Genomic DNA, 16125 nt, shown 5'->3' with positions numbered 1-16125 from the left:
GGCATGTAATTTTATGCCGACTCTGCTGGTCACGTGCAATACGGACAGCTGAGCTTTTTTTTTGCCTCGCGTGATGATTCAACGAGGAATGAGAGAGATGTTGGAGTAAAGAAGATTAGTAACTTATTAAAATAATGAAAAAAATAAGGAGGGGGGGGGGGGCAAAGAAGGAGATCTAGGTAACTATGAATAAGCAGTGGATTAAACACAAAAAGTCAAAAATAGTATTTAATGCATTGATAAGTTTGATATGAATGATTTAGTGGAAGACGTGGTAATAAAAATAACGTGTTCGCTGGCTTCATCATATTCAATGAACACTTATTGAAACACGTCAATTACGTAACTAACGCGGGTCAAAGTTAGTTCCTCATTGGGAGAGATAGGAATTTTTCAATCATGAGCTAACAAAAGCGAATTCATTTCTTTTTCAAATGTAAAATGACAACTTGCTGAGCGTTCGGTCATATGATTGAGTAGAATTTTTTCGCACTCGTGTATAGCGAAATTTACGTGGAAGCGTATCAAATTCAGAATACGCAGAAATTTTTTTTTCCCACCATATGTAAAACGATAAACATTATTCAGCTTGGTATAGCAATCCAAACGTTCAGAAAAACAAGTTAACTAGAAGAAACCTAAAGCTTAGAAACACCTGAGCAAACTTTCCAGTATTCCTATTCAAAAAAAAAGTAGCAACAAACAATTGATGGATCTCAATAAAACATTCAGCACCCATGTAGTGGCAAAAATCTGAGTTTTAAACCATTGAATTCTATATTTGAAGTAGATTTTAGAAGAAAACACCATAGATCAGGGGTTCTCAAACTTTTTCCACTCCGAACTTTTCCCCTATTCAATTCTTAACCGCGACCTCCACTGGCTCCCCAGAGCTGTTTAACAAATAATATTTCCGATAAACTTTTGTCGGTGTCACTGCACCGCCTCAGACAAAGTTTGGAGGTGCACCAAGGCGCCGCGGCGTGCAGTTTGAGAACCCCTGCTATAGATGAATGCTATCGATAAATGGAGAAAATCATCATTGATACGACAATGTCTTTTGGCTATGACGCATCAGTATAAACACTTTCATAAGCTCTGTGGGTAGTGTACTTTCAACCTGATTAAGTATTTTTAACCCTCTATGTGGTTTACCCCCATAAAAACGTATTCAAATTTTTTTTAGAAAATACGGATGTATATTGCTGACGTTAGCATATTTGTAATCGAAACAATACATCAGCACAGCAATTTAATTAATTAAAGTGGATTTTTTAATTAGCTAAAATAGTTTATTAAGGTTAAAATATACAGTTTGCCTTGATTTTATATAATGTTATTTTATAAACCCATAAAATCTTGCTTAGCAAAGTTGAATAGTTTTACCTTGTATATTATTTTAGATCCCCTCAATTTTGTGCGATTTTATAAATCTCTGAATACGTAAAATTTCAGCAGCTCTCAAAAAAACACCAACAAGGAATCAACTCTTTCTCGATGAAAAAGTATTGCCTTTATATAGTCTTATTTTGAATTAAAATGTCAGTAAAAGATGTACTTTCTAAAATACCAAAAAAAAAAATTGACACGGAACCTAGAAGATTGAATTTCCCTAGAGAGAAACGTCCAGGTTTCGGGAAGTTTCATGCAAAATAGAAGATTATTATCACTATATCACAAGTTTTTAATAACCATGTTTTTCCTCAGAAACATATTTTGTCAATCACGTTCTTCATATTAGTTCTCACGTGAATGCACACATTCAAGTTCATTAACATTCTGACCAGTATTTATTATCATCAAGTATGCACATTGTTATCGATCGAGTGTAGCTAATGAAATAAGGCAAATGTCGTGAGCTGGATCGGTATAGTGATACCTGCAATGATTTCTTACAATACTTGTCAATATAAAATTTTATTACAAAACACAGAATTATTAATTTTTGATTATTATTTATTTCTAATACTTCTTTACGAGTATAATCTCGTAAAATACACGGAAAATATTGCTTTTAAAATATATTAAAACGTATTTATGAAAACAATCAAAACTAGATTACGAGAAAAAGAAGTGACATTTGACAAAGGTTCACTCTTTTATCCCAAAACCATCTGCTAGAAAACAGCTGTTGAAGAAATGCTTCATTTTTAGGAGAAACACAACTGCCTCTTGATAACTCTTATATGAGTCAAGCTTAATAGCAAAAAAGAAAAAAAAAAGTATTTTAACAAGAATCTAACATATATCAATAATCCGGCATTCTATCTATCTGGTAGTGTATCCTGGGAGATACGGTCGTTCTGCCTTTGACTCCTATGATATAGCATATAAATTTTGAAGGATATGAGACATCTAATTCGTGTAACTGGTTTTCAATGAATAACCACCAACTCAGTACATACAGCGTATTTTTTGAAAAATTCCATCGAAGACAAAGTAAAGTAGAGGTAGTTTGAATTTTTTTATTATTCTATTATTTTCAAGAAGTTTTAGAATTTTTATAGGTTTAGTTATGTACCGAATCAATACTAATTTATTTTTCATATTGGAGAAAAGTTCGTATTGAATAAGGAAGGAAATGTGACTACGTTTAAATTTTCATTAATAATGATTTGGAATCTGCATGAATTTTTTTTTTTCAACCATCAGGGGTGCGTTTTTCAGACCCTTCACAAGCCGCTGTGTGGTCGTATGGGCATCGTGCTGGACTCCCGTCGCAAGGGTCCAAGTTCGAACCCCGTTGGCGGTACAGTGGTGCTTAGCTGAAGTTGGTTTACAGCTTCGAGCGGTTTTCCAACTTCGAGGCGTTAATACAAGCCGGTCTCCTATTTTGAAAAGGCTCTTCGCAGAGTGCAAGGAAGACCTTCAACATGATAACATACATAATATGCAAATTCAAACATTTGCTATCTTCACTTCAAAATATTAAAAACAGATGGTGGGAGCACCAGCAAGAACACCATTTTTACGAGAATAAGCAAAATCTTCACAAAAACAGGACCCTACAAAAAATTTTGGATAGACTCCTCAACGTATCGTTTTGGTTTCATTACCCCGTTTCTGGGGAAGTTCTAGTGTAATTCTCATCACATTTTCTACTGTCGCGATAGATTTAAAGGCGAATAGATTTAAAAATAAATAAATCTCGAAATTCAAGAGTGATTTCTGTCATCTGTATTTTTGATGGTAAATTACTTCCAGCATCTTTTTCACGGACTTGTCGGATGATCAGACCTGACACATCTATCTATCGACTATTTATGTACCAAACAATAGCCTTGACGTGTCGTCAATGGACGATTTTCTGTCTTTTAAGTTTGACACAACTATTCGAAATCGACTTTAAAAATGTAATTCAAATACAATTGGCCTTTGTGTACATGAAATGACTGTGGTTCTTCAAAAATAATTAATAGATGTGGAATTTTCTGCATAGAACTCAAGATGTTTTGACCCCATTCAATTGACCCCACGGTCATATTCAAAATAAACACGAAAATCAGGCTGTAAAAATTGATAATATAATTAGTGATTTCACAAATACGTAAACACGGGTGTTCCTCAAAGATCAGTTCTTAGCGTCATATTGTTCTTAATATTCGTTAATGATTTAAAGTATCTTCAACTAATTGGACATTTAATCAGCTACACTGATGACACTGTTATAACGCTTGTAACCATAGCAGCAGAAAATTATGACGTTCTGAAAAATCATGCCGAAGCAGATCTGTGTAAAATAAATATCTGGCTAAATAGTAATAAACTAATCTTGAATCTTAATGAAACTACATATATCAACTTTCAGTCGTATAATGACAACAACAGAGAACAATTGCAATTACAGTGCCACCAATTAGATTGCTGTTTGCATCGTTGTGCATACCCTACTATTTCTGAGGGTGATGTAATGAAATACCTAGGAATAACATTTAAATAGAAATCTCAAATGTAAATCTCACGCTATTGCAATTAGTAACAAACTTGAATATATTAACATGAGATTTTATTATCTGAAAAACACAATTTCAAGCGATTTCCTCCATAAGCTTTATTTTGCATAGGTTTTCTCTATTTTAAAATATGGTATATGTATCTGGTGTGATGACTACAGATCTAATTTAGAACTTACACTGGTGAAATAAATTAAGAGAATTTGCATATTTTATCGAATTTCATGAAAAGAACTGAACTGAATGTAAAACCTCTGCTTCTAGACAAAAATGCAAATCTTGTACGTCAAATACGTGAGCGTACACGTGTGTGTAGGCGGAGCCAGTAGAGAAACAGGCTTTATGAGCGCGCGTAAGTTAAGACGCATTTCGTTCGCTAGCACACCTCGGCAAATTTCTTGGTGTTATTTTGCAGCAATCGGTTAATTTCAAATTGTAACAGTAAAAATGAGTAACCACCAACGTTTAGATGATGGAATGAGGTGGCGAATTGTGGGGAGGCTAGAAGCAGGCCAATCTCAAGTCCAGATTTGTAGAGAGTTCAATTTAACGCCCAGCATCGTGTGTAACTTATGGAAACAGTTTCAGGAGACCGGATCCATCGAGAGAAAGTCTGGGCAAGGTCGTCCAAGAGCCACGACGGCCAGAGAAGATCGCCATTTGTCGATTATAGCGAGGCGTAACAGGAGTGCCACAGCTTCTCGGCTCTCTCGTGACTTGCATGCAGCCACAGGAACCCGTTTATCAAGGGTGACTGTTTCCAAAAGACTTCATGAGAGAGGGTTGTTTGCAAGAAGACCTGCTGTTTGCGTCCCGCTCACTTCTACGGACAGGAGAATCCGTTTATCATGGTGCATAGAGATTGGAGTATGGATCAATGGGCGACCGTTCTCTTCACTGATGAGTCCCGGTTCAGCCTAAGCACCGATTCTCGCCGTACGTTCATATGGAGAGAACCAAGGACCCGCTACCTACCCTCCAATGTCCGCGAAATCGACCATTAGGCGGAGGAGGTTTAATGGTCTGGGCAGGCATCATGTTGGATGGCCGCACACCTCTCCATGTCTTTGAAAGAGGCACTGTGACTGGTGTGAGGTATAGGGATGAGGTCTTGGAGCCCTATGTTCGCCTTTTCAGGGGTGCAGTTGGCCCTGAGTTCATTTTAATGGACGATAACGCGAGACCACATAGAGCTCTTCTGCTCGACGATTTTCTAGAGAGTGAGGATATTCGCCGGATGGATTGGCCAGCCAGATCTCCAGACCTTAACCCTATAGAGCATGTCTGAGATGCTCTGGGGAGGGCAATTGCAACTCGCAACCCCCTTCTGGGAACCATCCAGGGAATGGAAACAGCGTTGCTGAACGAGTGGGACCAATTGCCAAAGGAAATGATAAACTGCCTTATTTCAAGTATGAAATCACGCTGCAAGACCTGTATATCTGTTAGAGGGGGGGGCCATATCCCCTATTAACCCATCTTTTTGTTTATTCTGCAACCGCTGTTTCATACCTTCCGACTCCAACGAGTGTTACGCACGATCATGCGCGTGTATTACAATTATTGAATGGTCATTTGTTTTGTATTGTATCAATGTATGTACATATCAAATTTCATTAAAATCGGTACAGTAGTTCTAGAGATAATCGACCAAGTCTGCAAATTCTCTTAATTTCTTACACCAGTGTATAACGAATAATCTAAGGGAAAATATCAATAGAATATCTAGTCAATATTCTTGTTCTTCAAATGTTAATTGCAATGCCGATTATAGTTCTGACATGCATAAACTTTATTTATATAGAATTCTACTGTTTCTACAAAAAAACCCCAACATGGTTCACATTGCGACACACTCTCGTAAAAACAAGGCAACATAGAATTTCAATATGAGATCATAAAACCTAAAAAAACACTCATTCAGAAACAGTTTTTATATTTAGCACCTAAATCTTACAACACACTCAGCAATGACATAAAATTCGAAAAAAAATATATAACCCGTTTCAAAGAATTGCATATAGATTACATTAGCTCCTTAGGGGCCATTCGAGTATTACGTAAGCAGATTTTTAGCCATTTTTGACCCCCCCCCCCCGTTGTCAGCAAAATTTCGTCAGCAGCTTGGAATATTTCATGTCTTCAAAAAGGGTGGGTGATGACGTAAGCAACCTTCAAACCCCCCCCCCCCGTCATCAAGTCAGCAAATCCAAAAACCCCTCCCCCCCTCGATGCTGGCGTAATACTTGAATGACCCCCTTATAATAATGCTGAAACTATGACTAAAATTCAAATGCTAAAGAAGCATCAATGTATGTCAAGTGTTTAACCGAATTTGTTTTGTCTCTCTTCTTTTCAACCTCTAAGTAAAAAAAAAAACGCCATTGTGAGGAAAAATAATAATAACCATACTATTGTTTGGTCGACTTGTATCATTGATGTATATTTATAAAGTTAAGCATTTTGTGTATTTCAATAGCATGCGTTTACCAACGCGGAATTTTTTTGTAGCTTGAACCTGAACAGATCCTATTGATCTCTTGGGTCATTATCATGGAAAATTGCATTTATTTACTCCTCTCTCATCTCAATTGTGTTTTCCCCTATTTATATTTTGTCTTTACCCCGTTTCGTATGTTTGTGTCAACAAATAATTATTAATTCTCTTATTAATAGTAATTATTACTGTGTAGAAAGGAACTTATTATTGTGGAAAGGAGTTCATAAATAAATATATGTTGATTCACACGAAACAATGATTTCTTTTCACCATGGAGGGGGGGGGGGGTGTTGGTCAATCTAAGAGTGCTTTAAATGTTTTGGCATATTTCTTACAAAAACATGTGATCATGTTGTCATGTCATATGTTTGAAAAACTACTCAATTTTTGGGTGTTATTATAGGTATTGGTGAAGAAGAAAGCGCGAGTTTGCGTTGGAGGAGGAATGGCCCAAGCACGTGACTTTGAGATCGATATACCGCCGGCTCCTATGCAAGAGAGGTGAGTGACTGCGTACATCCCACCGTCTATATCTTTTCACATTTAGGACTCTGTACATACATACACGTCCATACTGTATCATCGCAAACGTAACGATTTTTCGGCTGCAAGGAGCACTCTCTCTTTCCTTTCTCATCCTGTGGGTTGGTATCCTGGCAACCGAATCCAATCATCATCATCACTAAAATTTTGAGGAGGGGGGGGGGGTTCTCGTGGGGAATGACCGATTCATATGATCTAGTTCATATGAATTGGTTTGTTTGTCTGAGTTGCCAATAATAACCGATTAAATAAGATCTATATATTTTGTGTTATATGGCATGAAAAACTTGAGTTTAAACTATGAGTCATTTTCCTCATGGTTCTTTGATATACGTGTATTAGGAAGAGAAGGATTAAGGTCGGTTGAGGCCCCGGGTGCAGGAAAAATATTGGGCCCCTTAAATTAGGAAAAAAGTGTAAAGTTGGGGTTTTCGCTGGCCCAGGGTGCGCGCCGGGTGCTCCCACCGTTAAATCCACTTCTGGTATTGTCATCCCGTTTTTGATAGAAACATGTTTTGGTCACTGTTGTGTCTTTTCATCATGTTTTAAAAAACGTTTTGTGGCAATTTTGTGTCTTTTTATCATTATTAAATAAACATTCTGAGGTTTCTCTCATAACCGGTGTACTTTGAATATTTCTATAAAGACTGATCAAAAGTTCTGATTTTGATGAGAACTTTAATTAAGAACAATATCTTAATGTTCTGATTTTTTTTTTTTAAATAGATGTAATATATATTGCTCAAACTGTTAGAAATAGGTATGATGCTTTACGGTTTTTACCAGTTTGATGGTTTAGCGAAGTTTCAAATCCGAGAACTTCGGTCTGAAAGATGAATATATATATATATATATATATATATATATATATACTCTCTCTCTCTCTCTCTCTCTCTCTATATATATATATATATATATATATAGAGAGAGAGAGAGAGAGTTGTGTTGCAGTGGATGACTATGCCTCAAAGTTAAAAATCAGAAAATACTTGAAATTGATCACACAAAACTTATCAGGAATATTAAACATGTCCAAAAGTGTAAATCACAAACATTTTGGAACGACATTCAGTGTTTGACATGCTTCTGAAAAAGAACGCCAAAAACACCAAGTCTCATTTTCCTTTGGTCACCCAACACTAATTCCAAGGGACAAGCTGGGATGTTTATCATGTATCAAGTACGCTGACTATACATTTATTTACTAGATAGTATTAATTTTCTAGACATTAACTAGACATTAACTTTCTAGACAGTAACCAAGACATTAACTTTCATTTGTTTCGCTCCCTTCAAAATTCTTTACGTAGATGAGATGCATGTACATATAAAAGCGTATATACCGCATTAATGTTTTTAAAAAAAATGATCCATCTATCCCTTTACTCAGCCAGATGACCACAGGGAGGGAGGAGGTTCCCGAACTAAACTTGAAACTCTGTGCTAGGCAAGAAGTTACCTTACCATCAATGCATGTTGTGCAACATGAAGTTTGTCAGCCACAAATTACTGGGGGGGGGGGGGGGGGGAATAACATTTTCCTCAAAAGGGAAGACTCTTTATTCACATAGGACTACCTTATAATAGCTGGTGGCTCAATAAAGTAGGATTCCTCGATTCTCCGAAAAACAAAAGGATCCTTCAGCATGCGCTAATAGCGAAATACACATTCCACATTGCAATTTAATTTCATGCGAAATCGGTTAGATGATTTGTTTATTGTGGTGTTTTATGATGTGCGTTTGAAACATTCATAATGTCACTTATAAATTTTCCACCTTTATTTTTTTCACGGATATGATGAATAACAAATATCACGAGCAAATAATCGATATTTTTCATTTTTCGTATTGATATTAATAGAGTTCGACTGTATTGAACTCTCTCGACTAGACTGGAGTAAACTATTGACAATAGCTGCAGTTTGAAAAAATCTGTATCATTTGGATTGACTTTGTTGTGGGAAAAAAAAAACTCTCCTATGAAACAAAATATTAAAAAATTCGACTGAACGATCAGATTGTTTTCCTTTTATTCGATGATACAGTTTGATCGATGTGAATAGCTCCACGTAACTATCCTAGTGTGATGTATTTTTACACAACAAATATTTACAAAATACAATGATGATGGGAACAAAGTCTGAGAAATTGAATTTACTTGGATAGACAACTTGTTTGATTGTAATTGTGAAATATTCGAATTGTAAATATATATGGAAACTGTTTTTCTCCTCTTCCTTCTTATTTTTCTCTTCAAAAACTTCGTCTGTGTAATTTTTTTTTTCTCCTCCATGCAACTATTACTTAGATTCTGTGCAGAGTATTTTATTTATTTATTTATATATTTTCTTTTATATTTATTCCATTTTCCCTTACTTGCTGCAGTTGATCTCACATTATACGATAGCGGTCACCATGCGTGGTTATCAACGTGAGGTACTTGTGGCAATGGATGTGCTGCATTGTGGAGAGGGAAGGCAAAAGAGACAGAGGAGAACTTATAACCGAAGACAATACCACTGCGTTCATTGTCATTTTGACACTCTAGCATCATCGTCATTTTATTTGTGTTTTTTTTTTCGGAAAAAAACAGGATAAAAAAAAATAAAACCAAAAAAATCCCTCACCGTCAGCACAGTGCTTTGGGTCAGTTTAATGACGGCGCCGCTGTCAGGCGGTGTTGCCGCTGCTGCTTTTTAGCCTCCTTTAAACAAATTTCCTCTCTCTCTCTCTCTCTGTCTTTCCTGCATAAGAAATTTGATTTCGTAACTTTCGTTTCTCGTCCCGTTTCCCAAACTGGCTTTCTTGACCCCGAGGAGACAGGCCCCCCGAGCGGGGGGTCCTGTGGGAATCGAAAGTGCCGATGGACATGCGGCTCCTCTCCGGGTCTCCAACCCGGATAACATGGATCTGGATATCGGACACTGGAATGCTGATAGAGACGAAAAAAGAAAGCCCGAAGACTTGACTAGGTGAGTTGACATAACTGGAAGACACGATTAGACTTTTGAAATAATAAATAAATAGTCAAGTTAGATTAGTGTTAATTGTAATTAAATTAATTTAACGATGATTGATTAGATATACAATCGAAATTTCGTTTTACTGAATTATTTTATTTTAAAAACACAAATGAGTGTTTTGTTTGTTTTTTCTGTGGGAAATAAAATTGAAAATTTTCATGATTCCGGATTATTATCTTAATTAAAATAGCCCTTCCTTTAAAAATTAATTTTTAGCTCTTGAGGCTGATTCAAAGCCGTGGCCTATCCAATATCTTTAAGGGATTCTAATTAATTCTTATTAGCGTTTTTGTGCATTTCTTTTTAATCCAGTTGAACAATTAATTTTTTACCCCAAAAGGATGTCAAACATCACGTAACATTATAAAATTATCAACGAAAACTTGAACAGTATGCTAGATGCACAGCATTTAATTTCATTCAAATGTTGGTGTTATTTTAGTTTTTGAATGAAAATTACGCGAGGCTGGGGCATATAAAAAGCCGTGGTGGTCCCAGAATTTTTTTTTTTATTCGTTAATTTTCTTAATGCATCATTAGTAGATCATTCATCCAAAATCATGAAAATATTTTCTTTGTAAAAAAAAAATTTTTGCTATTCATTTTACTCAGCACGAATATTTTTTTCTTGCTCAAAAGGGGGCTTTTCCAGACAATCAAAATTATTGATTGTTGGTAAATACATTCATGAAAGAGTCTTAAAATCTTGAAATTGTTTCAAACCATTTAATTTATTGATGACTTTTCGAGATTCGTGCTAATTTTATTTATTTTTAAATATCAAGCATAAATTTTGTGTTTTTCCCCCTCATCAATTTTTAAAATCTTTAGTTTGATCAGAAAAATAGGTGAGTAAATTTTTTTTCTCCCTATGGTGTCTTCCATATCAATAGAGAAGAATATTTTTTCTAGATGTCACGAAGACATTTTCTAGATGTCACTAGATACGGAAACACTAATTTTTCAACGGTCTTTGAGGACTTTTTCACTTTTTTGTTCGTATCTCACCATCGTAAGGACTTTTACAAAATGTTTGTATAAGATTTTTTTTCCAACTGATTTTTAGAAAAATTTCGAAGCTGGAAAATTATTCAACAGGTTGGTATGTTATCACTATGCAAATTTCATCCATTCAAAACGACTCCATGCATAAAAATCATTTTGATATTGATTCGAAATGTTTATTTATCAACATCGACCAGAATGACCTTCGCACGAGATGTAGCACAAAAAATATTCTGTACAAATTCTACTTAAAAATTAATATTTCTTTATATTTATATGAAATATACTACAGCATTATAATTAGTCTTATCACACATAAATTGCAAGAAATTTGGTTTTTCCGCTCTGCATAAAATATTCTATAGCTACTTTTTCTAATACAAAAAAAATACAAAGGCCACAACAGACGAGGTGGCAGGAAAAAGATGTTCACAAAGAATATGGATGTCGAATACATGGCTAAACTATATCAAAAATACAGCAACTCAATAAGAGCAATAAAAATAACTAACAGTTATGATAAAATATAAATACACTGTGCATAAAAAAATTATGGTTGTATCATGTAAGTATGTGGATAGCTTCTCGATTTATCCCAATATGTTTATATTATTTCTTTTTAAAACGTATCAATCGTGTTAGAATTCACGACTTCAGGAGGTAAACTATTCCATTTATTCACAACCCTATTAGAGAAAAACTCTCTGCGACACCACAACCGAGAATTGTCCCTTGCCAATCGATACTGGTGTCCCCTTGTCGAAGCAGTTGATTGACAATGTATTAATAACTCATGCTCTATTTTATCCATCCCGTTTAAAACTTTAAACAATTGAATCATATCCCCCGACATCTGCGATCTTCCAATTTAAACATTTTCAAGAAATCAAGTCTCTACACAGCTCAAGTCCCGTGTGCCATCAAGAGCACGCGTCGCGTCACTCTTCTCTGCATCCCCTCGACCACGCCAATTTCCCTCTGTAAGTATGGTCTCCAAAACCTGACGGCATGCTCCAATCCAGGACGAACTAAGCCCAGGAAAAGTGAAAGGATCACTTTAGGAGAACGCAAAGTGACCTTTTTGAGAATGAAACCGAGCATTCTATTAGTTTTTTTGACCACCGCTCAGCAATGTTCAGAAAACCTAAGCCACTCATAAATAAGAATACCCAAATCGGTGATCCTAATTGCATTCGGAATAATAATACCATTCAACTCGTAACTGAAACGGGCGTTGTTCGAACCAAAATGCGTGACCATGCACCTTTCAACGCTAAAAGACATGCTCCATTTGCTCACGCTACAATCCTGGTTAGGTTGATCACGAGCCCTATTGCTTTGATTCCCGACCAACCCTATTAGCTTTACGTCATATGCGAATTTGTTAAAAATCGCATCGATATCCTGATAGAGTTTAGCGATAAAAAGTGAAAAAGAATGGGGGCCAAGGACACTTCCTTGAGTGCCTGCAGTTGTGACGCTTGTGTAATCAGCGAATTCCCAGTTCACCATAACCTGTTGTGACCTATCTCTTAACCACGATTCTATCCAATTAAGCAAGTTGCCCTCAACCCCAATCTCGTGCAAACGCTTCAAGCGTTTACCATGTTGGACCCGATCGAATGCTTTTTGGAAATCAAGATAAACAACATCTACATTTTTGCCTTTGTCACGTAATCATAGAAGCAAAGAAGGTTAGTTACATGTGACTTTCCCTTCCTGAGCCTTTCCTTTCCATGCTGATTATCCGACAATACATTATTCTCGTCTATCTACTTCACCAATTGCTTTTTGATAATGATTTCCAAAATTTTCGAGAGGGAGCTCGTCAAATTCACTGGACGATAATTCGACACGGTTTCTCTACTACCTCTTTTAAATATTGGAACCACACCAGCAAGCTTTCAATCGCCTGGAATGATACCCTCAGCAATACTACTTCTGTAAATCTGTGCGACTGGCCCCAGCAATTCATTAGCACATTCCCTGAGGAACCTAGGATAGATATCATCTGATCCTGATGCTTTGGTTGCGCATAAATTTTCTAGAAGTTTTGGGACTTCCACATCCACTTGACCGAATGATCATGTTTTCTCATAAAATTTTTCTTTCTTTTATAAATGCATAAATTTATAGGCAATCTCAAGAACTAAATTTGGAAGAAGATTCAATATATTCTGGGAATACATTTTATACAGTACATTTTTTGTTAAAAAAAGAGCGTACTTTATGCATGTTTTTTTAACGATGTATAGATTGATTCTATCATTATTTTCCATCTTGATTTATTTACTTTGCTATGTATAATCATGAAAAAAAAATATTTTGATCATTCGGAGACACCTGTAATGGTTTTCTTCTACCGTCTGTTAACAAGGGCCGTAACTAGGATTTTTGCCGCCCCCGCAGCTTTAAAATTCAATAATTTTGTAATGGTGTTCTTTCTTCCCACCTAAAACTGCCACCCCCCCTAAATTTTGTCGCCCGGGACAGTTGCCCCCCCCCCCCGCGCCCTCCTCTAGTTACGGGCCTGTGTTAACATTTAAATATTTCGAGACTTATGCAAAAGATATTTCAATGAAACTGGACTGCTTAAATACGAAAAACTCAGGACCGGTTTTTCTTTCATATATTCGGACTATCACAGTTTTAACATGATTTTATTTCGGTTCAAAATATTTTAAATATTTAAAAACTCTTACTTAAAATACCAAATGAACAGCTTTTTTATGTACGTATTACAATGCACAAAACTGTTTAAACAAATATAAAGGCTACAGATGAACGAAGTAGAGAGATTTAAATTATAAAAGAAAATTCAAAATGAAATTCGAAGACGGACAATTGCAATTTTGGCCGAATCTTTATAGCATACTAATTCTTAGTGATAGCTAAACAACGAATGGTATTAATGCATTCTTGGTGCGATTTGAAATTCTCCAATGAAAGCTGAATGAAGACAAAGAGATAAGCATTTTTCAAATGATTCCATAAAACTACTTTGGCGAAAGTTTTTCCCTAATTAATTCCCGTGATCAATTTTTGAAGAACATCGAAAATATTGTGTTTGCTGATAGAGCCCATGCAGAAAATGTGCGCATTCACTTGCTAAGTCTGTTTATCCAAATTCCCATTCATGCATTGACCATCGATAGAGAGTGTTTAACAAACAGTATTGGAGATGGTCCATGACCATATCAGACCGAATTGGAGTAAATAATCATCAAGTCCAGGATCTGCATGAAAGAAAAATGAGTTTGAGAACCATAACTCCGGCAATGGCCACAATCACTATTTTAGTCGGGAAACAAGAGAAACTACAACTTGAAATATCATATCGAAGTTTTTGAATTGTTCGAAAAAAAACACAGATCAAAATAGCGGCATTCAATCCAAAGGAAACAGCCGCAATCCTTTCTGGTACTCATTTTGTAATGGTACATTTCCACACTGTCATAGCCATTCACGGGCTGTGGATGAAGAAATTAACATTTCAAACATTTCATGATTAGTCGAAAGTTATAGGTCCCAGTATAATTAGCCCTTTTGCGTATCAAACAACTTCAGCAGTACGAAATTGCCCAGAAGAAATTCATGTTTTCAAAATACGGTGAAACCTCAATATAACAATACTCTGCAGACCATAAAAATTATCGTTGTAGAAGGATTACAGATTTATTCAGAGAGGCAGCAGGTTTAACAGAGAGCATAGGCAGTTCCAAACAAGACACGAAAAAATATCGTTGTAGAGAAATTTATCGTTATATCAAGTATGGTTGTAGCGAGGTTTCAAGGTTTTACTGTATTATGTGTGATACATCGGAAACTTGTGCAGTTGTGGTTATTTTTAAGTATTGAGTGTGCTAAAAGCTATTAAAAACACGGCAACAGTCGTAATTTTGGAATGCATGAGTTTTTTTATCCATTTTTTGAATGAAGCAGGAAAGAAAATCATTCGCGTGAGATATTGCGTATGACTTGACATTAGTAAGGGTTTAGTATCAATTAGTGTTTTTTTGCTATTATACGTTGAAAAAATTACAGGCCTATAGTCTCTACATATTTTTAGAAAACTTTAGAGTAAATATCCTGATCGACAAAGAAATTCAAAAATTTATATTTTATTTTCAAAATTTCCGGAAGAAAAATATATGTACTTTTTTGCCAAAGTGATAAAATAAGCCCCTTTTCACCACCAGTGATAAAAGCAGCTTTCAAAGACCCTAAAAATTGAAATATAAAGGAGTTTAGCTATTTATTTTTTGTAATTAAGAGTAGAACTTTTGTAATTAACATGGTAATAAATATTTTTAACGATTATTTTTTGTAAATTAGTACCAAATCTGGTATCAAAATTTTGCATACAACCTAAGTGGGACCGTCGGTCAGCGTGATTAATGGTTATACATCCAACGCCATTATAATGGCCAACATCCACTGTGTGTCGAAAAATGCATCAGGAGTTTTGTATTTTAAGTATATTTTCCTTATTCGTTGGTGATTTCTGAGTAACTTTTGTAAGTCTATACGGAACACACTGGTTCTCATAATATAAAATATCTAGACTTTAAACGTGGTTTTTCTAATTTAGAGACAGTGGAATAGCAGCTACAAGACGTCAAAATGAATTCAAAACTCTGAGTCGAATTCATTTCGCAAAATCTAAACCAAGAAAAAAATATGAAAAAAGAGTATTTCAGTGAATTTTAAACTAAAAGAAAGAGACAAAAAACAAATTTATGAGTAATTGTTAGAACTCAAAGTAAGTTATTATTATGTTTCAGCATTAAGTATCGATAAACTTGGACTTCTGTCTCAAAATGAACCGAAACGAAAATCTACTGTTTCGGTTTTTTTTGCTGAATCATGATTACTGGTTGAAAAAAAAACACGTTTTATGCATTCAGATATATAACCAGAGTTCGTTGTGTGCATCTTTTGTTTTACTTTCTTGTTATTTTTTAAAAATATATTCTTGAAAACGTGCAATTCTACTGCTGGGAAACAATATAAAAACTTTGCTCGTGAATGGGTAAAGTAAATATTTCATGAGAATGGCTCAATTTTAGTCCTATCCCAAGTTTGGCAGTTGCCGTGCC

General features: G+C 35.4%; 1 protein-coding gene across 3 annotated transcripts in view; it reads left to right on the top strand.

Moving 5' to 3' along the window:
- LOC149079938 (proton channel OtopLc-like) overlaps positions 1-16125 on the top strand; it is a 60741-nt gene that overhangs the window by 3886 nt on the left and 40730 nt on the right. Inside the window, exons 1-2 of one of the 3 annotated variants that reach the window (XM_089238826.1) lie at positions 2320-2450; positions 6857-6954. In XM_089238826.1, the coding sequence (XP_089094952.1) occupies positions 2379-2450; positions 6857-6954 (170 nt within the window). In that variant the 5' untranslated portion in view covers positions 2320-2378. Of the gene's footprint in view, positions 1-2319; positions 2451-6856; positions 6955-9699; positions 9971-16125 lie in introns of those variants that run through there. The other 2 variants (XM_089238827.1, XM_089238828.1) reach the window with 2 other exon arrangements.

The sequence above is a fragment of the Pholcus phalangioides genome, unplaced genomic scaffold (assembly GCF_987345545.1).
Source record: "Pholcus phalangioides strain wild (caught in Gottingen) unplaced genomic scaffold, Ppha-v1.0 ptg000011l_1, whole genome shotgun sequence".
Taxonomy (NCBI): Eukaryota; Metazoa; Arthropoda; class Arachnida; order Araneae; family Pholcidae; genus Pholcus; species Pholcus phalangioides.
This window is presented reverse-complemented; position numbering and strand designations above follow the sequence as displayed.